General features: G+C 41.4%; 1 protein-coding gene across 4 annotated transcripts in view; it reads left to right on the forward strand.

Annotated features, from left to right (window-relative positions):
• Positions 1–23,367, forward strand: part of TUB (TUB bipartite transcription factor) — a 172,764-nt gene that overhangs the window by 147,420 nt on the left and 1,977 nt on the right. For 3 of the 4 annotated variants that reach the window (XM_048485283.1, XM_048485284.1, XM_048485285.1), the window contains 7 exons: positions 3,185–3,349; positions 6,407–6,528; positions 8,372–8,563; positions 10,151–10,263; positions 13,152–13,266; positions 19,451–19,549; positions 22,760–22,931. In XM_048485283.1, coding sequence (XP_048341240.1) covers positions 3,185–3,349; positions 6,407–6,528; positions 8,372–8,563; positions 10,151–10,263; positions 13,152–13,266; positions 19,451–19,549; positions 22,760–22,931 — 978 coding nt within the window. The remainder of the gene's footprint in view (positions 1–3,184; positions 3,350–6,406; positions 6,529–8,371; positions 8,564–10,150; positions 10,264–13,151; positions 13,267–19,450; positions 19,550–22,759; positions 22,932–23,367) is intronic. The other variant, XM_048485286.1, reaches the window with a different exon arrangement.

Genomic DNA, 23,367 nt, shown 5'->3' on the forward strand with positions numbered 1-23,367 from the left:
CTAAATCCAAAAAGAGCAAAAACTATTGGTTTTAGTTGAGAACAGCCAGTGACCACCAGTAAGTTGTTACTCACAGACCACAACACTCTTTAGGGGATGTATTGAAAGAGGTAGTCCTGCAGTACAAAGGTCCCAGACATTTAAGGCTTTGAAGTTTAACACCAAAACTTTGAAACTGATCTAGTATTTCACCTGGATCTGGTATTCCTCCTGCAGCCGACTAAGTACCTGTTGGAAGTGTGTTCTCCATTCTGGACCTGTTGAAGTTTTCAGAGCAGTCCCAAGGGCATTCCTACATAGAATGAGTTGTAAAAATCTACCCTGGAGGTGACCATTGCTTGGATCATGATGGCTATGTCAGAGCTAGACAGGTAGGACACATATTGCCCAGCCTGGCAAAAATGAAAGTACACCAGCCAGACTACATTTATGACCTATGTTTCCATAGAAAGAGAGGCCTCCAGGATCATGCCCAAACTCTTGACAGTTGGCATAGTGTTAATTTCATACTGTCAAATGCTGATACCTGGTATCCCATTCCTAAATCTCCCTGACCCAATCACAGGATGTCCATTTTCAATCGATTTTGTTTCAGCCAGCTCTGTTTCAACTATTTCACTGTGGCTTCCAGACAACTGGCCAGTGAATCCAGGGCCACATCCAACCAGCCACCCATCAACTGGTTCAGCTGAGTGTCATCAGCCTTAAACTCAGGACCAACTGGGTAAGAGGATGCATGTAAGACTTTGGGCTACCGTATCCCTATAAATCCCATCTACCTCATACTCACAAAACAGTGGGTATTCATGCATATACTCTATAATTTCCTCTTTGCCTCCTTAAAGCAAAGTACAAAAGTATCTCTTTTATAGATCAAATGTACAGGTTTACTACCACATCATGTTACATGGTATATGCTGGCTACATTCATAGAAACTTACAGCATAATGCTAAACCAGCTGCAGGAATTCCTGGATGGCTTCCATCCAATCTTTAAAAGATAGCCTGTCTTTGAAGAACAGCCAATAAACAAAAAGCGTTTCAAGGAAACCACCAGAAACAACTGCACTGCAAAACTTACAGCTACTTTCTTTTAGTCACGTATAGAATGATTTATTTATTTAAACATTTATATCCTAAATCATCTAAAACCAAAAATAAAATAGCAAATCTTAAAACAATGATAGATACCATCTACCAATGAAGTATTACTATGTAGATTATGCAAGTTTACTCTACACATGTGGTTATCCTTGCTTGCATATTGACTGAAACCAGAGTAAGACAGTTTTTCCAGGTATTTAGTTGTGAACATTTAAAACAAGTTTGTATGATATGAAGAATTTTCATTCAGTTTACTTACTTAAAATATAAGGGAGAATGAAATGAGTTTTCTAATCACAAAGTAACATGGATCAAGCAAATGTATGAGGGATTAGATAACATTTGCCCAGTTCTGATTGATTGCTTTTCAGTTTGTGATTGATCTTTGTGAAAGAAGATGTTAAGCTGCTATTAACCAGATGGACATTAATAATGGTTTTCAATTCCATTGTATTCGTTAGTCATGAACCTCTGGAAGAATGTATAATATCACACCAATGCAAAGAGCTGATCTTTATGGGGCTGATCAAATTGCAAGCAGGCACAATAATAATTTTTCATTTTCTTTTTTCTCCATGTGGAGAGGAAGGAAAGGAGAGAAATTTCTTACCTGCATGCCTCCCATGAAAGCTGCCTTGGGGCTCAGAAGGTGTTAACTAGGGGTTAACTAGGGGTGTGCACTCGGCAAATCCAAACTGAAAAGAACTCCTTATTTGTGTTTTTGTGGGGGAGGTTTTTCTACCCAAAAGCGATCTTGAAAAATACTGAATTTGTTGGCATTTTTGGGCCACTTCGGCCATGCTGCCATTACAAAATGGGAAACCCCTCTCCACCCCTTTCCCCTTCACTTACCTACTGACCACTGCTGCACAGTCCAGATGGACTCGAAGGTGGCAGTACAGCCAAGTCCATCATTCAGCTCTGCCCCACCACCTATGAAGTCCACGTGGGTGTCAGAGGCAGTAGGCAGCACAGAGCTGAGTGGTGGGCCAGGCCAGGACCAGAATTCAGCTCTGTGCCACCTGCTGCCTCCAAGACCCATGTAGACTTCAGAGGTGGCTTGGAATTTTTTGGGATCAAGTTTAATAGACCTGAAAATTTTCAAAAAATCTGGAAAAACCTTGGAAATACCCTATATTGGTTGTGGGGGTTTAGCTTTTTTATATTCTTCAAAAATTTCCAGGTCATTTATATTCAAATCCAAAAAAAATGTTGGGAAAAATGGTGTACACCCCTAGCTGAAATAGCTCTTGGCTACAATGTTGTTGCAATGTTTAAGTAATAGTCATTGTGACAGTGATTGATTCTGTAGCTTGAGAATGAGAAAAGCAATGGAATCCTGTGTCCTTGAAGTCAATTGACTTCCAAATCACAGGTTTGTGAGGAATCTCTGCTATCTAGCCATTGTGACTGAATCAGAGGCGTAGCTGGGCCAAACTGTGCCCGGTGCGCAGTGTGTTTTTTCCGCCCTCCCATGTGAGCCCCAAGGTCTCCTGGGAACTGTAGTACCTCAGGCAGTTTTTAGCCTGAACTGTAAATAGGCCGCTTTTTTCAGCCTCAAAAAGTGCTAAAAAAAGAAAAGGAATATAGGTAAGTGTTAGAAGGGGGTGGTGTGTGTGTGTGCCGCAGGGGGGCACCGTGGGGGTGCAGGGAAAAGGGGGAGGGGCTGGAGCGATTTTCCACCTCCCAGGCATGCGCCCGGTACACGACGCACCCCCCTGCCCCCTTGGCGCACCGCAACTGGACTGAATTGTAACTGTTACTTGAAAGCTATTTTACTTATCAACTTATAATTGAAGATGGCTATGGGAGGGGCATGTGTCAGTGGTAGAGCATCTGCTTGGGATGCAGAAGATACCAGGTTCAATCAATGGCATATCTAGTTAAGAGGATGGGGCAGGAGGTGATGTCAGTCTGAGTAGATAGTACTGACCTTGATGAACCATTTACCTGATTCAGTATATGGCAGCTTCATATGTGTGTTCATGGTTAAGAAGTGTGGCTTCATAGATGTGGCTGAAGAAATTTTTGCATGTTGTTTAATGCTTGACACAATTTTTTTACTCTTGCTGCTTGACAGGAATTGATGGTCCTGCTGCTTTTCAGGATGATGTACAGGAAGTAGGCAGTCAGATTCAGATTCTTACTGTTGGAGAGGCTTGCCAAGATGAAGATGATAGTGAGACATTGGCTACCAACCATCAACAAAGCAAACAGGACCTTCGAGTAACAATGCAGAAAAAAGGTAAGAGTCCATTTAAACTTGCTGACACATTTGACTTATGTTCTGATTTGTATAATTACAACTTAACTAATATGGCTGGGTACTAGAGGCCGAGTCAGAACTTGACCCCAATCTGAACCTCTTCTGTGAAAATTGTATAATAGTCTTACATAGTTAATATTATAATAATAACTAACAGGCCTGGCCACGCGTTGCTGTGGCAATTGTCCTTCTCATCACAGTCCGCAACCCACACAGATGTCCATGCAGGTCCAATGATCTCCAGCATAGCCTTTTGGGGTGGTCAAATGGAATCCCTCTTTCCCTTTTCAATGCACATCGTTATATGGTGCTGTCTTGTTTTTTTAGTATAAGGTAACCCTTCCCATTCCACAACGGAACTGTCCAGAGTGCTAATCCTGATGTCCATGAGGCTGGTTGACACGCACAGTCCTGGCTTGGGTAAGGCAGAACTGGGGCAAGGAGGCTATCCAGTCAGGCAGCAGAGGCAGGGTAGTGAGGCGCTCAGATCGAGGCCAGCTCCCTGGGTTCTTAAAGGGCCACATGCAAAAGAAGCGGAGCCGGTAGTGTTGGTTCACCCTCACCCCGCGGATTTCTCTTAGAAGAAAAGGCCAAACTCAACAACTGCGCTTTTAGTATTAAAAGAGGCTGTGGCGAATAAGTGGGTGGAGGAGAGTGGGCAGAAGTGGTGAGGTTGGATGTGAGGGAGGGCAGAGTGAGGTGTGTGGAGGATGAGCTGGATAAGTTTATGAGGAGTGTATGTGTAATTGTGGGGGGGTAGCAGTGGAATTTGAGGGCACAGAGAGTGAAAGTTACCTGCGTGTGGGGGGGGGGACCCCACCTGACATCTCACATGTCAAAGTGTGTATGTGTTTCACTTCCACTCGTATTACCTAACAGTATTACCTATTTACTGTTTTCACTGACCATCTCTGCCCATCTGCGCAAACATTCTAAGCCCTCATACCAAGCCGTCAGGCCACAGACAGACAGGCTGCACGAACATTCTAAGGGTGACAGTTAAACACAGCCAGCTTCATGGCCTGGTGCACCAGGAAAAAGATGTTTTACCTGGCTCCGGTATGGACTTTCGGCAATTTGAAGATCCGATTACCTGCCCGCAACAGGGAGGGACATCCTGTGAAAATTTGGGGGCGATCCGTCCAGCAGCTTCTGAGGGAGACCATCAGGGACAAACACACTGTTAGATTTTTATATATATAGTTTATAGTAGCAACTGTGAAGTATGATCCTAACCTTAGCAGAAGTATATTAATTCTCTATAGAGCAACCAGAAAGTCTGTTTCATCCAGGAACATACTACCTAAAGACATGTTAAATGATCAGCAGCACAATCTATGGGAACAAACACTTTTATGTAAACATCTCAGTCTGTCAAAATATATCATTACTAGCATTGTTTGCTGAGGAATATTCTGGCATTTGGGTGTCAACACTGATGACCTATCCATTGTCTTCTTGTCAATGAAACAAAAAGGACACTATAGCCATGCCTTGTGTTTTAAGAAACATTCTGTTTCTTTAGTTCTATCATTACTCCTAAGGCCACTGTTGCAATATTATAGGTGACAGCTTTAATCATACTAGTATTGTACTTGCAGGCAAAAACCACACCAGTAATTCTGGTATGTAAAGATGTCCTACATTTTGTACAGAAGTGAGGGTACTATTCTGGGTTGTGCCCCCCAGAGGCCAAAACAAAGGCATTTTGGGGACTCTTCACTGTGGATTTGTGGATATGTTGGAGGGAATAGCCATTTGTAGAAATTCTGGAAAGCAGCGAACCATTTTTAATTATCTGAATCCTTGTTAACGATGGGCAGCCCAATCCTGATGGGGGAGAAGTGGCTCTTGGAACCAATGCATAAGAACATAAGAACAAGCCAGCTGGAGCAGACCAGAGTCTATCTAGTCCAGCTCTCTGCTACTCGCAGTGGCCCACCAGGTGCCTTTGGGAGCTCACATGCAGTAGGTGAAAGCAATGGCCTTCTGTGGCTGTTGCTCCCGATCACCTGGACTGTTAAGGCATTTGCAATCTCCGATCAAAGAGGATCAAGATTGGTAGCCATAAATCGACTTCTCCTCCATAAATCTGTCCAAGCCCCTTTTAAAGCTATCCAGGTTAGTGGCCATCACCACCTCCTGTGGCAGCATATTCCAAACACCAATCACACGTTGCGTGAAGAAGTGTTTCCTTGTATTAGTCCTAATTCTTCCCCCCAGCATTTTCAATGTATGCACCCTGGTTCTAGTATTGTGAGAAAGAGAGAAAAATTTCTCTCTGTTAACATTTTCTACCCCATGCATAATTTTATTACTTACACTGGCAGGGAGGGTAAACAGGGAGCAGGCAGGTACAGTGTCCCTCCATGGTGCCCAAGCCTGCTGCCCCAGAACTGGGCCAGCCTAAACCTGGCCCTGGCACAGTGAGGGACAGATAAGAGGCATTCCAAGGGGTAGAGTCAATATTAGTTGGCTTTCACTGGACTTTCGGCCCAGAAACAACCCCTGGCACAGGCTGATGACTTATGCTATGAGAACAGGTGGTGTAAGTCATTATTTCTTATGGAACATTCTAGGCACAGTGAGGGTTTTACACCACCTGGAGCTCCATAGAGGCAGCGCGGCACCGCCTTTGTGGCACTCTCTCTGGCCCCTACATAGTGCACCTCCCATCTGGATTGTGTGCTAAATGTAGGAATGAAATGATACAATTAGGTGTGAATTTATGAACCACCATTCTGATTTGGACCAAAAATCTAGCTAATTTGGACCAATAATCTGGTTTGGACCAATAATCCAGTCAGAATTTTGCCTAATGACAGTGGGCAGTCAGATATCTCAGCAGGGCATGAAGGCAGTTTCCATCTTTTGCTATTATCCAAAAATTGTTAGTCAAAACTGTTCTATTTCTGAAAACCAAAATAAAAATAAGAGTAATAGAGATAACAAATGAGTTGTGTGCACATATTTATTATTATCACAGCAAACCATTTTATGTAATAGTCATTTTTTCTATAAATGTGTTTTTCTCAGGTATTTCAAGCAGCATGAATTTTGATGAAGAGGAGGATGAGGAGGATGAGGACAGTTCAAGTTCCTCACAATTAAACAGTAACACCAGACCAAGTTCTGCAACAAGCAAGAAATCAAACAAGGTAAAAAATCTGGCTGAGGCGGATTCCGTATGGACCAAAAACAGCAGTGTGAAAACAGTGTGAAAACTGTGTAAAATGGTTTAAAACGGTGTAAAAGGGTTTACATTGTTTTTGCACCACTGTTTTTGGCCCATGCAGAATCTGCCATAATAGCAACCATCTGGCTTATCTGAATTCCTTAGTGCTTAAGCCTTCCCAATGCTCAGCTAATTTTACAGCAAGGAATCACTTACTGATATCCAGTTTAAATGTTCTTTGCTGTAACTTCAAAGCATCATTTCTTTTCTAACTTTCATTAAACAATCAAGGAAGTGTTTTAAATCTTAGCAGTAGCTCTAATCACACTAGAATTGTGATAACCCCTTTCTTACAGATATGAGGGTGAAGCAGAGATGACTCTCCTGCAAAGATAAATTGTACTCCTCCTATTTTCCCCCCAAAACTAGCCTAGATTTAACTCTTTGGTCTAAATAAAAAAGTTAAATGTTGGTGCTCTGCCTCACCAGTGGGGGCCCTGGGTCTGTCCCACCTATCCTTTCCTGAGTGTTCTTTGTCCCATCCTCAGCCCTGGTGTCCTGGGGCTGACCTAACTTGGTTCAGCACTGGAGCCACAGGATGGCAGAGGCACTAGCTAGCCCTAGCACCTGTCACCTCCTCGGCTCCCCTCTTCAGCGTCCAGCTGACTCTGATCTGGCCCTTCCCTCTGTATAGAGCCCCTTGGTCCATGCAGCTGCCCTTCATAGTTTGCCTACCCACGTGTTGCCTGCTCCAACACTCCTTCTTCCTCCTCCGCTTTGTCCCTGTCTCTCTGCATTCCTGCCTCCGTTCTCCATTTCTCAGTTACGCCTCCTCCCTCCTCCTTCCTCTCTTTCCTCCCTTTCACCTTCACCACCCCTTCATGTCCGCTGTCCTCTCCCTTATATCCCTTCCCATCTTCGCCCCCTTACCCGTCTGACCCAGCAGCTGCAGGCCGTGACCTAGGCCCTCCTTGCCCCTTGGTATTTAAGGCTGGCCCAGGCTACTGGTTGGGGTCGGGACTCCTGGGTGGGGCCAGCATTGGCTGGGACACCATCGTGGGGGTTCTCTGGGCTGTTGGTGCTTTCCCGGGGGCCAGAAGCACACAGCTCTGCTTGCGACGCTCCAGTGATGCCAGCTCTCTCTGGCTGAGAGGCTTGGGCCCTGCTGCCTTTCCCCACCCTCCCATGCTCGCCGTCCATCCCTGGTAAGTGAAGGAGGCTGGTGGCTCGGACTTCAGGGTGGCGAACTGTGGCTGTCCAGGGTGGGGCTCATCTCTCGGGCCTGCTCGTGGCCCCTTTCCAGCCCGGGCACTGAAAAAAAAAAAGAAGCAAATGTTCACAAAGTAGCAAATCACTGCTGTGGGTATGGCTGAGAATGCCACTGGTGGCATTCCTGCCTCTTTTTTTTACAGAACTGTATAAAGGGTTGCCCACTTGAGAAATGGAGTGTGCAGCCTCCAAACATTGTTTTTTAAATTAAAAAACCCACAGAAAAAGTGGAGACCATGTAGATCTACTCAAAAGCAAATCCCATTTTATTCAATGGAGCTTTCGTCCATGAAGGCATTATTAAAATTGCAGCTAAAAACTGTCCATTCAGAACCTTAGCATGAAGCACAGCCACATTCTGCTTAGTACTGATAATCACTGCAATGTAAAGCTTCCCAAAATTTGATTTTCCAAGTGGCCAAATATTGTAGTTTGAAAGTACAGTCCTAAATAGTTACACCCTTCTAAGTCCACTGACTTCATGGAGACCATGTTCAAAATGATTTTCACTTTCTGTTATACTTTTAAGTACATGGTAGCATTTCTTTCTCTTCTAGGAGACAGCTGCAGGGCCTAGCCCTTCAACTAACAGCCCTGTAATAGATGTTGATGACCTGGAGGAATTTGCTGTGAGACCAGCTCCTCAGGGTGTTACTGTCAAATGCCGAATCACAAGAGACAAGAAGGGAATGGACCGTGGAATGTACCCTACTTACTACCTGCACTTGGAAAGGGAGGATGGTAAAAAGGTCACAAACCACATTTTGCTGATTCCCTATGAAATAGCAGAACAGAACAACTATGAAGTGTAGGAGTAGGAATTCATTGTGCTTATCAATTGTGTTTTCCATCCTAAGTCTTCCTAACTCTTTCTAACATATTAGCACTTTGAGTGTACATTGTGTTTTGTACAGAGAAAGAATGGCTGATTAAAATTTCCTGTGCTAAGGTACCATAAAGCATATTGTTAACAATTGAAATAGTTTTATTAACTGTATTTGATCAGAAAGGTTTGGTGCTCATTCTAAAGGGAGCGACCATGACTTAATGGTAGAGCATCTACCTGGCATGCAAAAGTTCCTACCTTCAATACCTAACATCTCCAGTTAAAGATCAGGTAATAGGTGACGTAAAGGACCTTCACCTAAGTCTGGCCAAACTGCGGTCACTTTGTGGACAATGTTGACTTTCATAGACCATGTATAAGGGAAGTTCATGTGTTCATTATTCCCATCTTATTAATTCATTAAAGCATTTATATTTCACCTTTCCTCATAGTTCAAAGTAGTTTACGATAATTGTTAAAAATCATGTTCAGTTAAAAACAAAAATCAAATAACAAACCTCAAATTTCTCCTCATGCAACATTCAATGAATAAATAAATACCATTAATGAGGGGTGTCCTGTTATATTATTATTTTTGTTATTCTTGTTAATGAAAACGATAACAACTTTAACAATAATAATGTACAGTTTATTCATCATTCTTCCAAGATGCTCAGAGCTTCTCACAGTTTTGTGAGGTAGCTTAAACTAACTGAGACTGTCTGGCCCAAGGTGCTCCAGTGAGCTTCATGGTAGAGTAAAGTTTTGAACTCTGTGGAAGTGCTGTATTCAGCACAACAGACTGTGCCACTATTTTTGCCAGCATAAGTTTGACCAGCAACTGGGGGTATTCATGGGCCAACAGGATCAAGAATCCAGGTAATGCTTGCTCCATCTCTGGGTATTACCTCTTCGGTGCCAGTACAAGCTCCTGTGCTGGGACTATGCCTCCATCACAGCTGCACCAGTTCCCCTGTGTGGTGCTTCTGCATTGCTTCCCAGTACCAGTATAAATGGCTCTTACACCAGTGCGAGTGATATCTGTGCTGGTGCCAAGGTCACACTGCTTCCTCAGCTCCCCGCCCCCCCACTCCCACCATGGATTACACTATTTATGTATTAAGCTTTTAGTCAATTAAATTTAAGATTTGAGAAAAGCAAAGTGGCTTTAGTTGATTCTTTTTGGTGCATTTAAATGGTTAGCAGTTGGGCTCCCTGCCTTTGTGACCTGAACTGGCATCCGTTTTCCTTTCACTTGAAGGAGACTGTTCAGGATGAAATTAAACATTTAACACCGTGTATCAGGTTTAATTATTTAAAGCATACATAATGGATTAAAGAAATACGTACTTTGTTTCCTCTGCTGATTTTTAACCCATTTTTGCTAACTCTTTTGCTGACCTTCTGCATTTTTGCTGATAACTTTAAACCACAAGAAATTAGCCTTAGTATTCTTTTCTAATGGAACTGTCAGAATCGACCTGAATATGTTGTTTCCTCAATTTCTTAGGTATTCCTGTTAGCTGGAAGGAAGCGAAAGAAGAGCAAAACTTCAAATTACCTCATCTCGATAGACCCAACAGATTTGTCACGAGGAGGAGAGAGTTTCATTGGAAAACTACGGTAAATATTTTGATATTTAAAGTGTATGCCAAGAAGCTATGTGTTGAAATCATAAAACAAACATGTTGAGATTGTAAAATCATGCCCTTTACATATCGATATCACAGGATCAGATATGTCCCTTTCACTGTGAGAAATCTCTATTACAGAGCAAACGTTTGATCCAATTTGTACATGTTTCTGCTCTTAAACAAAATTTCAGTATACAGCAGTGTACAAATTAAGCAATAATTGTTCCTCATCTGCTTCTGTGTGTGGACACAGATGATTTCCTGACATTAATCTACTGCCCCTTCCTTTGCTACAAACACTCTTTGGGGTGTTTTGGACATCATTTAATTGAGATTAATTATCTATGGGGGATTAGTCCTTCTTTGAAAGAACTTTAAAAGGAAAGGTAACTATTAAGAAGGGGTACCAGAACTGTGGTGGTATAGTAGATGTGTGGATTTGGACTGGTAATGCCTTGGTTCAAATTCCCTTTTTAAAACTCTACTAATCTTTCATCCCAACTGGAATAATCCCAGTGGATGCTTATGTAAATGATATAATTCTCATTTATGTCTCTTTTTAATTTTAACTTAATTTTATTCTTGTAAGCAGCTTCAGTATATTTATTTCTGTATTTTTGTACAAGTTGTGTAATAATAAAAAGTTTAAAAATACGATAAAGTGAAATAACTCATATATGCTCATATACTCATATACTTAGAACTCCTTGAAGAAGAAGTTGGATTAAAATTTATTAAGTAATGATTAATTTTACATCTTTTAATACTGGGTAAAAGTTTCTGAATCAAATAGCCAAAAGGATTAAGTAAACAAACCTCCAAATACACAGTTTTTTTCTAAATAACCTAAAAATGAGTTTTAATCATTTAGTAATTACAATAAAATAATTACCAGTAGATCACTCACTCTATAAGAAATTGCTCTACTATACATATCCCTTTACCAGTTTGACAGATAAACTAATTCATACAGAGCAATCATGGTCAAATATTATGATTAGGCTTGATCAACACCCCAGAAATTCAGTAAAATTCAGATTTGGATTTATTCGGGCATTTATTTGGGCGTAAAATTATATGTATGCCCGAATAAGACAAATTTCGGGTATACCCGAAAAATTCAGGTCCATATGGGTTTTGTATTTTTAGTGGGGGTTTTGCATTTTGGCCTGCAGGGGGAGCATTTGTAAAGCTAGCAGCACAATAATTTCAGGATATCATCCGGAGATGTCAGCCAAGTTTGGTGAAGTTTGGTTCAGGGGGTCTAAAGTTATGCACCCCCAAAATGGGTGCCCCATCCCCATTGTTTCGAATGGGAGCTAACAGGAGATGGGGGCTATCCTTTGAGGGTCTAGAAGTTTGGACCCCCTGAACCAAATGTCACCAAATTTGGGTGGTGTCATCAAGACAGCCTCCAGATGAGACTGTGAAATTTTTGCACCCCAAGAAATTGTCCAAGATTCTCTGCTCTGCAGTGCCTTGGCACCATTGTAGCCAATGGGGAATTTCTGTGCAGGCTGCACATTTTGAAGATAGAGGCACCAGACTTTCAAGGTGGCTCCAGGAGGCCCTCCTGGTAATAGCATGTAGGCTTGGTGAACTTTGCTTCTGGGGGTTCAATTTTATGGGCCCCCAAAAGGCTTATTTTGTTTCCCCGCTCCTACATGTGAAGCCTGCTGGCTGAGTTCTCTCAGAACTCTCTCAGCCCACCCCTCTCACCACCCCCAGAAGCAAAGTTCACCAAGACTGGATGCTATTACCAGGAGGACCTCTTGGAGCCACCTTGAAAGTCTCTATCTTCAAAAATGTGCAGCCTGCACAGAAATTTCCCATTGGGTACAATGAGCCACTGCAAAACACCGAATCTGCCAGGCTCTTCAGCAAGTTCTATGGTGGGAAAATTAATTAACCTTTCCCACCATAGATTTCAATGAGGCTTGCTGTTATGCCCAGCTGGCTCTGTTCTGGATATTTGATGAGGGCTCTGGAGGGGGGGGGGTTGTTCTGGGTAGGGGCATCTAATTTCCTGTAGGGCTACTGGTGTGAGTCTCCTGAAAGCAACCAGCCAACTTTGCTAAAGCTTACTTGGGAGGAGCAAATACTGTGGGCACCCAGTTGAAGGTGAACCTGATGCCCACAGAACGAGTTCCCAGCCATCCAAACTTTAGCAAAGTTGGCTGGTTCCTTACAGACTTGGCACTCCCCAAGCTTGGGTGACATCATCAGGATCAGGATGATACCCTGAAATATTGGTGCCGCTAGCATTTAAAATGCGTCCCTTTCAAGCCAAAACACAAAAAACACCAAAACAATACCAACCACCCCCTCCAAATGCCTTATTCAGATTCGAGCAGGACATATTCGACCGATTTTGGCTTGAATATGCCTGAATGTGCCCAGATTTGGGCCAAATCCAGGATTCAATGCACCCAAATCTCCAAGCCTAATTATGATAAAGCAACAAAACACCAAATGTCTTTCAGTTACTGCCTTCTTCAATCATGCAATAAGTATATCAAGCAAAAAGCTTTTGATGAATGCAACAGCCATCAGATCACTTGGGTTTTTTTCTTGTTTTATTATTATTATTTATCATATCTTTTGACCAACTGATTGTGCTACAATTGCCATACTGGTAAAGGGATATAGTAGAGCAATTTTCATGATATGTGTAGTCTGCTTTTCATTTCTTTATTGTAATTTATGATATTAATTTTTAGTGGATTTCACTGAGATTTTAAATACATTTTATCAGAATTTTAGAAGGGGTTTTTTTTTGGTATTTTGTGGGATGCTATGATTCAGTGATAGTGATGGATGAAGTTAGTACAAAGTTATTGGGCAATGAAGTGATGGATTTTTCCCCCTCTTCAATAGATCAAACCTCATGGGGACTAAGTTTACAGTTTATGATAATGGAGTAAACCCAATGAAAACAACATTGAGTTTAGAGACAAGTAATTTACGCCAGGAACTAGCTGCCATTTGCTATGTAAGTATCCCTTATAAGCAAATATTTGCATTTTAAAAGCTAGGATATAAAGCACAGTTATCCTACAATACCTTTCTGAGGTAAAAGTAACTATGTTATTTGCTAACTCTGCTATATTCAGTATATTGCCGAAGCCTTTCACAGTCAGACTGAAATGGCTATTGTGGGTTTTCTGGGCTGTGTGTCTGTGTCATGCCCCTGGAGATCCCTGTCAGAGATGCGGGTGAAACATTAAGAGCAAAAACTACCAGATCGTGGCCACACAGCTTGGAAAACCCACAACAGCCATCTGCTATATTCCTTGGCCTGACTATTATCCCAGATTGCTACAGCCCCACATTTTCTGAAGATTAATAGGTTGGAAGCCTGAAAGGTCTGATGATTTTGTCTGGTTAGTGCTGCTTTTAGACTTCTTTCTCAATTTCTACTCCCTCTGCCATTTTGCAAATGCTCATTATCACCTAGTTATTTAGCTTGGTAGGATGGACCCTGAACAGCCAAAGTGCTCGGAGTGATGGAACAGTTACATGTGAGGATGGAAATTTCCAGCCCCTGACCAACTTAATTGAGAAGAGCTAGCCCCTAAGCTGAAGAAGCTGTGTATGTGTAATACAGTGTATAGCGTGATTGTCCATGGGGCCACTGCAGAACAGGATAAGTTGGTTCTGTGACAGTTTAATTTTAACATTAGCAATAATCAGGAAAAAGAGTAGGTGGGCAGAGTGCAGTAGTTGAAGGCTCTGTCAGTTGAGTCATATGAGGCTGATGCCCTCCTCTAAACACCTTTAAGATGTTCCTTTTAATTTTTATCTCTGCAGAAGGAGCCCAACACACAGTAAGGGTATTTTTAGACAGTACTATTTTGAACTATAGGTAGAGGCTTAAATGTTTGTGTATTAGCCCTTTTTAAAAACAACATTAGCCTTCCCTGTGCACAAGATTATCTTTATGGCCATTCCTCCCTTGTTAATCATTTGAATTGTTGCAAGAAGCTATTGTCCCTTATTTTAATACATAGAAAATTAATTAATTTATTTGAGAATATCACAGAATTAAATCTGAAAAATCAAAAATTCATTGTGATGGGAACTAGAACACTTAATATTTTGAAGGGACTAATATTTGAACCAGTGTAACATATCTATGATAATTATTCCTAAACTATTTATGGATTACTTGCTCTTTAAAACAACTGTGGTCTTCTGCCTATAGATGGTCCAAATTTTCTTTCAGTGGACCATGATATCACTTTGGAAACAGTAAAATAAAATGATGACGGTTTCTAGCAATGATGGCAAACATTGCAATCCACACCTGCTGTCTGATATTTCCACTGTAAAGCAGGTGTGGGTTGTGATATTCAGTAAAGACAATGCTGAGGTGAACCAGAATAGCAGTGCCTTGTTTGACAATTATCTAAGTGACAGAGCAAATACCACTTTGTTGTTCTGCCTTCAGTACTGCTGCATCAGGGTTCAGAAGGAGTTCATCTGCATACAGTTGCACTTTAATGTAGTGCCCATCATTGCTAAAAGCCTACATTATTTTCTTTTATTGTTTCCAAAGCAATCTCATGGTCCATTGAAAGGAAATTTGGACTATGTATAGTCAGAGGACCACAATTGTTCAAAGTAGATTGTAGGTGTCATGCTCTTTTAAAAAGTAATATTTAAATGAAGTGTGGGTAAATAAATGGTCCAAAAGCAAGGCTCTGGTCTATAATTATTGGTTAGCTGGACTTCTAGTTTTACCAGATCACAGTGTCCATTGTGTTAAATCAGATTCATAGAGTATTGGTAAAAAAGCAGAGGAAGTGTGGCCCTTCATTTATTCTGACCTTAAATCAAGTAATAGCTGCACTAATATGTTGCTGTGATGAGTCATGCAGTTGTAGCACAAATGCACTGTGTGGCAACATGGTACAAGAAATATTCCAAATATATCTCCCAAAGATGACACATTGAAATGAGCATTTGATTCGCAGATTGCCACGCTGCATCTCTTAACTCTTGCAGATCACATGCCAATTTGCTGTGCCTAGTTTAAGCAAGCAACCTGTTGATTTCACAGTACACTGAGTTTCCTACCCAAGACTGCACAAGCAAAAGGATAAACTAGCATTTATTTGACAATTGATTGTCAGACATATTGAATCACATAGCTAGAAGAAACCACTGATCATCGTTTATTTTATGAAATGAAGGATGTTTGGTCAGTTGATTGCAAACATCACTTTTGAATCACATCCTCTGCTTTGAAAGCTATTGTCATTAATCTCAGATTTGGAGTATCTGGCTGAACATGATGTCAGTGTTTGTGTGTGTCAGTGAAGCTGAGAACAATAAGGAGTTTAGACTCTGTCAAGTAGCTAACTCCTAGCAGAGTCACTCAAGGTGGAATGGTCAGAGTTGAGACACCAGACTAAGATGTACCAACCCCCTTCAGGGATCAATGAGCACATCAGCAGAAGAGAACAGATTATTTCAGTGGTGATTCAGGCAGAGGAATGTTTGAAGTGTAGCTACTGGGCAGCAACAATAGTAGAAATTGACCTTGGTGGAGGATCTCCAGTAGACAACGGCAGTGCTATTTTAGCTAACCCTAGTTAGTACAGCATAGAAGAACTACTTTTGATCATCTTTTCTGATTATTGAAAACCCTGTGATGAGCCAATCAAAATGAAAAAGATATAGTGTTGGAAGATGGACCCCTCAGGTCAGGTAGTATTCCATCAGCTACTAGGGAAGAGAAGCAGACAGCTACGATTAATGCTGTTCTTAAGGACTCAACTGGACTAAAACTGATAGGGCATGCACTTATTCATGTGAATGGTTGCAAAACAGAAGTACATAGCTGTTCAATACATATAATAGGAACATGGAACGTGAGATGTATGAATCAAAGTAAACTCAAAATGGTAAAATGAGAAATGGAAAGTATAAACATTGCAGACCTGTGAGTGAGTAAAATAGACTACAATATTTTCAGTCAGAAAATTGTAAAATGTTTTGCTCTGGAAATGACAAACAGAATAAATTGAGTTGCTTTAACAGTAAGGTGAGATGTAGCACAAGCATTCAGGAACTATTTATTTATTTATTTGTTAAATTTAATAGACCGCCTACCCCTGAAGGGCTCTGGATTTATGGCCCAATCAAGGGGGGGGGGTGACGTTGTGGAGTGGGAGGGCCCTGAAATAGCAGATTTGCCCTCCCTGGGGCACTTACCCTGGCAGAGGGGTCTAATCTGCCAGCAGACAGCCACTGTGGACCTTCATGATAGCTAGACATGGCACAGAGTGCTGTGTCAGCACTCCTGCACCCCTGGCAGTATAGTGGGTGCATTCCAAAGGCATGGCTGGGTTTGCCTGTCGAGATGCTGGCATCCAGGGCTTGGACTTATGCCCAGTGATCTCAATGGAGTGGTGGCTTCTCAACAGCAAGGAGGGGGGTTTTTTTGCCTCCCCACATCTCTGAAAAGCCCTCTGGAGGCAACAGGGTACCATCCCTGGCCACCCCAGGGCTCTGGATTGGGCTGCCTGTCTGACCCAATAATAATCAGTCAGACTACTTGAAAAACCTATCAACAACCATTATTCAAGCTTATACCCCAACTACAGATATTGGTGAGGAAGAAATAGAAAGGTGCCTAGGAAAAAAATTGATCACACATCTAAAGAAAATCTGCTTATAATCCTAGATGTTTGAAACACAAAAGACTACACAATTATAAGCCTAACCTATACCTTCCCACCCTCCCCCCATCCAAGCCTCATTTTCTAACCTCCCCCCACATCCAGTCTCTGTTTAAAAACCTCCGAAGAAGGAGACTGCACAACTTTCTGAGGCAGTGAATTCCACTGTCGAACAGCCCTGATGGTCAGGAAGTTCTTCCTAATGTTTAGGTGGAATCTCTTTTCCTGCACCTTGAATCCATTACGCCGTGTCCTAGTCTCTGAGGCAGCAGAAAACAAGCTTGATCCCTCTTCGACAAGGCATCTATTCAAATATTTAAACATAGCTATCACGCCAGGGAAAGCAATGGCAAGCTACCCCACAAAAACGGCTTGCCTATGAAATCACTTCTTTCAGTGGTTCCCCAGGGTTGAATGTGACTGAAGGGGAAACTTTACCTTTTTATCATGTCCCCCCTTAACCTTCACTTCTCCAAACATCCCCAGCTCCATAAGCCTCTCTTCATAGAGCAGGATAACAGGATAACAAAAGATTTTTGTATAGCTACATATATTTAAAAATTCCAAACAATCCACTCCATGCAAAAGGTTGCTTTGAATCCACAACACATAATTAAGAGGAAGAGCTGAGATCCTGAATGCCTTTTAACCTTTCGTGATCCTAAAGGAATAATGGAGCTGCTCATTAGTAAATCTGTAGCTGCACCTAATGGTCATTATCAGAACTGCATACCTTTCGTAAACACTTGAGAAGAGACATTTCAGACAATGTGAAATATAACCATTTGTCCGATTAGCCAGATGGTGTAAACATTTTCCTTGTTGATTTTTTAATCATTTACATGAGATTCTGTGTGCTCAGAATGTGGAGTGCAATTTCTTAACCATTTACGTGTTTAAGGCTCTTTCAGTTGAAATAAATGCACACAACAGAGCATATTTGGCAATTATTTTATTTGTTTATTTCTAGGATTGATAGCCTACCCTTCTACATAAAAAGCACTCAGGACAGCTTACAAAAAGAATCAAATTATAAATGGGAAAAAAGTTAGTTTAACTAAAATAAAACGTTATAATAAAATAAATATAACAACAGGGCAATAGCAGCTATTAAAATGTATACATCTATTTAGAAAAAAGAGTTTATGCCACTTCTCTTGGAACCTGCCCAAAATTGCTTACAAAATAAAAATAATAAAAGCAAAATATTGAAAGATGGTAATTAAAATCCATCATAAAAACCAAGCCCAGGACAAAAACACAGGCCATAAAAATAGGCCATTGGAACAGCCCATTCAAATCTAGCTTCAACAGCATAAATTAAAAACTTTTCAAAAATTAATCAGCTGTGGATAGATCTTCCATTTAATCCCCCACCAAGCCCCCTGGAAAAGAATGGTCTTAATCAATCTTTGGAAAGCTAACAAGGAGGGCCCATTTGAGCCTACAAGGAGAGGGACTTATTAAATGTTAACAGTCTAGACTACAAATCATCAATAGGAACTGAACTGAATGTATCCATCAGTTGCCAGCAGAGCAGTGAGAAAGATGGCTTGAATAATAGCTGATACGTTTGAACTGCAAAGACAAGATCTGTTATTAATTGGCATCAGCTGTTAGTCAGAGACTTTGTCTCTTTGCATTTTAAAGGGATTATAAAATTGAAAAATATTGGTCTTTCCAACATTCCAACTAACAGCTGGTGGTTCAGTCTAGCTTCCCCCTTCTCTCCATTTCTCCCTCCACTCCCCTCCTCCTATGCCTCCCTGAAACTGAAATACTGCCAAAATTCTAGGACATAAATATTCCTTACTGCCAAAATTTTGGGAGTGTTCTGAACCATTTCACATATCCCTAAGACATATCAAAACACCTGATTCCAGGTTTAATTTTGAGTTGCAGATATCCAAATGCACACTTCTACTTCATCTCTGCCATCTCATTAGATATAAAAGCAGTAAAAGCATATCTAGGCCACTCCCAACCCCTCATAAACATGTGAGTTCAGAATATTCAAAGTGGTAATAGTAGCACTGTTAACAAGAATTACTGTAATATGTTTCATTTTTGTAGGATGAAGTTGTGTTGATGAATTTTTGCTCAGTGTATTGTTGAAGGCTTTCATGGCCAGAATCGCTGGGGTGTTGTGTGGTTTCCGGGCTTTATGGCTGTGTTCTAGTAGCATTTTCTCCTGATGTTTCGCCTGCATCTGTGGCTGGCATCTTCAGAAGATCATCTGAAGATGCCAGCCACAGCTGCAGGCAAAATGTCAGGAAAAAATGCTATTAAAACCCTGCCGAACAGCCCGGAAACCACACAACACTCCAATTTTTGTTCACATTTGTAAGAATTATGATAAATGTGCTTTTTATTTTCTGGGCCTTAATATTTTTGCATATTGTTGGAAAACAATAGGATAATTCTGCAGGCTGATTTCCAGATTTAATGAGTGCAATATTAAGAGTGTTTCTTTTATTTATTTAAAAACAGGAGACAAATGTTTTGGGGTTTAAAGGTCCTCGTAAAATGAGTGTCATCATACCAGGAATGAATATGGACCATGAAAGGGTTTCCATCAGACCACGCAATGTAAGTCACTATCTGTGTAATCCTAAACAGAGCTACATCTGAAGAACGTAAGAAAAGCCCTGCTGGGTCAGACCAGTAGGCCATCTAGTTCACATCCTGATCATAAAAAGGCTAGCCAATTCTTCTGGAGGTTTAACAACAGGGAATGGAGGCTGAGGCCTTCCCCCTTTTTTAAATTTATGTATGTATTTAACTTGGATGTTGCCTCCTGGCACTGGCATTCCCTATGGATGTGGACATTCCCTTTAGTTGCTATGACTAGTAGACACTGATAGTCCAGAAATCTGTCTAATCCCCTTTTAAAGCTATTTATGCCTGTGGCCATTCTTATATCTTCTAGCAGCAAATTAAACATTTCAATCACTCATTGCATAAAGAAGTATTTTCTTTTGTCTGTCCTGAATCTACTGCCCATCAACTTCATTGGATGCCCTGGGGCAATACTAATTTGGGAGAGGAGAAAACATTCTTTGTCACCTCATTCCACCCTGTGCATAATTGTATAAACCTCTATCATGTCCCCTCTAAAATCTTTTCCACACTCATAGGTCTTTCTCGTTTTTTCTGTGGCAAGATCAGAAGCCTCAGCTCCAAATTGGTTGCTGTTGTTGCCCACAGCAACTTTTCCTCTGGAACTTACAGCCTTGACTTTACTGTATGTCATCCACCATTTGAATAAAGGAGGGGGGATGTCCCTAAGGCAAGTCCAGTGGGGAAAGTAAATGCCATGTGGGACCCCAGTTTCCATTCTTCTTGCAGCTGATATTAAATTTTGGCAAGGAGGGACAATGCCCCCCCCCCATAAGAACATAAGAACAAGCCAGCTGGATCAGACCAGAGTCCATCTAGTCCAGCTTTCTGCTACTCACAGTGGCCCACCAGGTGCTTTTGGGAGCTCACATGCAGGATGTGAAAGCAATGGCCTTCTGCGGCTGTTGCTCCCGAGCACCTGGACTGTTAGGGCATTTGCAATCTCAGATCAAAGAGGATCAAGATTGGTAGCCATAAATTGACTTCTTCTCCATAAATCTGTCCAAGCCCCTTTTAAAGCTATCCAGGTTAGTGGCCATCACCACCTCCTGTGGCAGCATATTCCAAACACCAATCACACGTTGCGTGAAGAAGTGTTTCCTTTTATTAGTCCTAATTCTTCCCCCCAGCATTTTCAATGTATGCACCCTGGTTCTAGTATTGTGAGAAAGAGAGAAAAATTTCTCTCTGTCAACATTTTCTACCCATGCATAATTTTATAGACTTCAATCATATCCCCCCTCAGCCGCCTCCTCTCCAAACTAAAGAGTCCCAAACGCTGCAGCCTCTCCTCATAAGGAAGGTGCTCCAGTCCTCTAATCATCCCTCGTTGCCCTTCTCTGCACTTTTTCTATCTCTTCAATATCCTTTTTGAGATGTGGCGACCAGAACTGAACACAGTACTCCAAGTGCGGTCGCATCACGGCTTTATATAAGGGCATGACAATTTTTGCAGTTTTATTCTCAATTCCTTTCCTAATTATCCCCAGCATAAAGAGTTTGCCTTTTTCTACAGGGTGCCTATGCATTGAGTTGACATTCCCATGGAACTATCAACTAAGACGCCCAAATCCCTTTCCTGGTCTGTGACTGATTAGCACTGGACCCCTCTGTAGCGTGTATGTGAAGTTTGGATTTTTTTTTGCCCCTATGTGCATCACTTTTACATTTTGCTACATTGAACTGCATTTGCCATTTCTTAAATGCTCCACTCACCTAATTTATCAAAGGTCCACTTGGAGCTCTTTCATAGCAATCCTTTGTGGTTCTCACCACACTACATAATTTGGTATCATCTGCAAACTTGGCCACGCTAACCACCCCTACTTCCAGGTCATTTATGAATAGGTTAAAGAGCACTGGTCCCAAAACGGATCCTTGTGGGACACCACTCCCTACATCTCTCCATTGTGAGAATTTCCCATTTACACCTACTCTTTGTTTCCTGTTTCTCAACCAGTTTTTAATCCATAGGAGGACTTCCCCTCTTATTCCTTGATTGCTGAGTTTTCTCAATAGTCTCTGGTGATGAACTTTGTCAAAAGCCTTTTGGAAATCCAAGTAGACAATGTCCACTGGTTCCCCTTTATCCACATGCCTGTTTACACCCTCAAAGAACTCTAGTAAGTTTGTAAGAAAGGATTTGCCTCTGCAAAAGCCATGCTGACTCTTTCTCAGCAGGTCTTGCTTTTCTATATGTTTTATAATTTTATCTTTAATGATAGATTCTACTAATTTACCAGGAACTGATGTCAAACTGACTGGCCTGTAATTTCCCGGGTCCCCCCTAGATCCTTTCTTAAAGATTGGTGTGACATTGGCCATCTTCCAGTCTTCAGGGATGGAGGCTGATTTCAGGGATAAGCTGCATATTAAAGTGAGAAGATCAGCAATTTCCTGCTTGAGCTCTTTAAGAACTCTTGGATGAATTCAATCTGGGCAAGTGGTGTTTGAACACAGTCTGAATTCAAATTAAGATTTCACACAACACTATACTGAGTTAAATGAATGTGTTGGTCAGAGTGTCAGACTGAGTCCTTGTTTTATGTTATCATGAGTTATCATGATTTTTGTCAGTCCCCCACTCAGACAATAAAACGCTTGTAGTTTTTCAAGGATTTTATTGAAGACATATGAGAGACAGAAAAATACAATTCTGGCAAAAAGATGCCAAGCAGTTGATAATATAGATAGCATAATCCCCACCCCCACATGGGAACAGAAAGAGTCAGAAATGTCCAGCCTGGAGGCCCTTCCCAGCCGTGGAACTCCAAGGCCAGAACCATTGATAGCAATGCACCTGCAAAAGTGAAAGCACTGCCAGACATTTCCCACCCCACGCCCCCAGCAAGCGCATCCTGACAATTGTAATGTAATATCATGATTATCATATAATCATATTATACTGTGAAGTGGGAAGAGACCCTCAAATGTAACCTCAAAAAAAAAAGTAGAAAATGCAGCTGTCAGATTCCTAATGGGTTGCTGCATGTATGCAACTGTCTTGGGATGAAATGCAGGTTTTAATTTTTCCCTTGTGTTTTAAGTGCACTTTAGACGGGGTTACATTTTATGAGGGTTTTTAATATAAGAGTGGCATGAGGAAGTCACTTGCTTGAAATATATACATAGCATAATGGCTCTTCACTGAATTAAAGCTTATATCTCTCGTTCTTACAGGAACATGAAACGCTTCTTGCAAGGTGGCAGAACAAGAACACAGAGAGTGTCATTGAGCTGCACAACAAAACCCCAGTCTGGAATGATGACACCCAATCTTATGTTTTAAATTTCCATGGTCGTGTAACACAGGCCTCCGTGAAAAACTTTCAAATTATTCATGATAACGATCGTAAGTACGACCTCTTCAGTTAAATTAGTGAGGTCTATCTGTATAACATCCTACTATTTATATGCATTTTTCAAATAAAAGTAAAAAATTGGTTGGTTCATAGGACCAGAACATACATTCTTCTTCTTCTAGGGCTGAATTCCCATTTTCTTTGCCAAATAGCTCGATTTTGGGCATTTTCAGGGGTAAGGTTGACAGCACACATGTCTTCAGCAATGCTGTCCATCCACCGTTTCTTTGGTCTTCCGTGTGGGTGGTGGCCTCCAGGGTCAAAGTTTAGGGCTGATTTTGCATTTACATTCAGTACATTTAATTAGAGCAGTTAAAGGATCATGCAGTATGTGATGTGAAATACCTTAACCTAACAGCCATATGGCCCTAACCTCAATAGACCAGTCTAGCGTGATCTCATCAGATTTCAGAAGCTAAGCAGGGT

The sequence above is a fragment of the Sphaerodactylus townsendi genome, linkage group LG02 (genome assembly GCF_021028975.2).
Source record: "Sphaerodactylus townsendi isolate TG3544 linkage group LG02, MPM_Stown_v2.3, whole genome shotgun sequence".
Classification (NCBI taxonomy): Eukaryota; Metazoa; Chordata; class Lepidosauria; order Squamata; family Sphaerodactylidae; genus Sphaerodactylus; species Sphaerodactylus townsendi.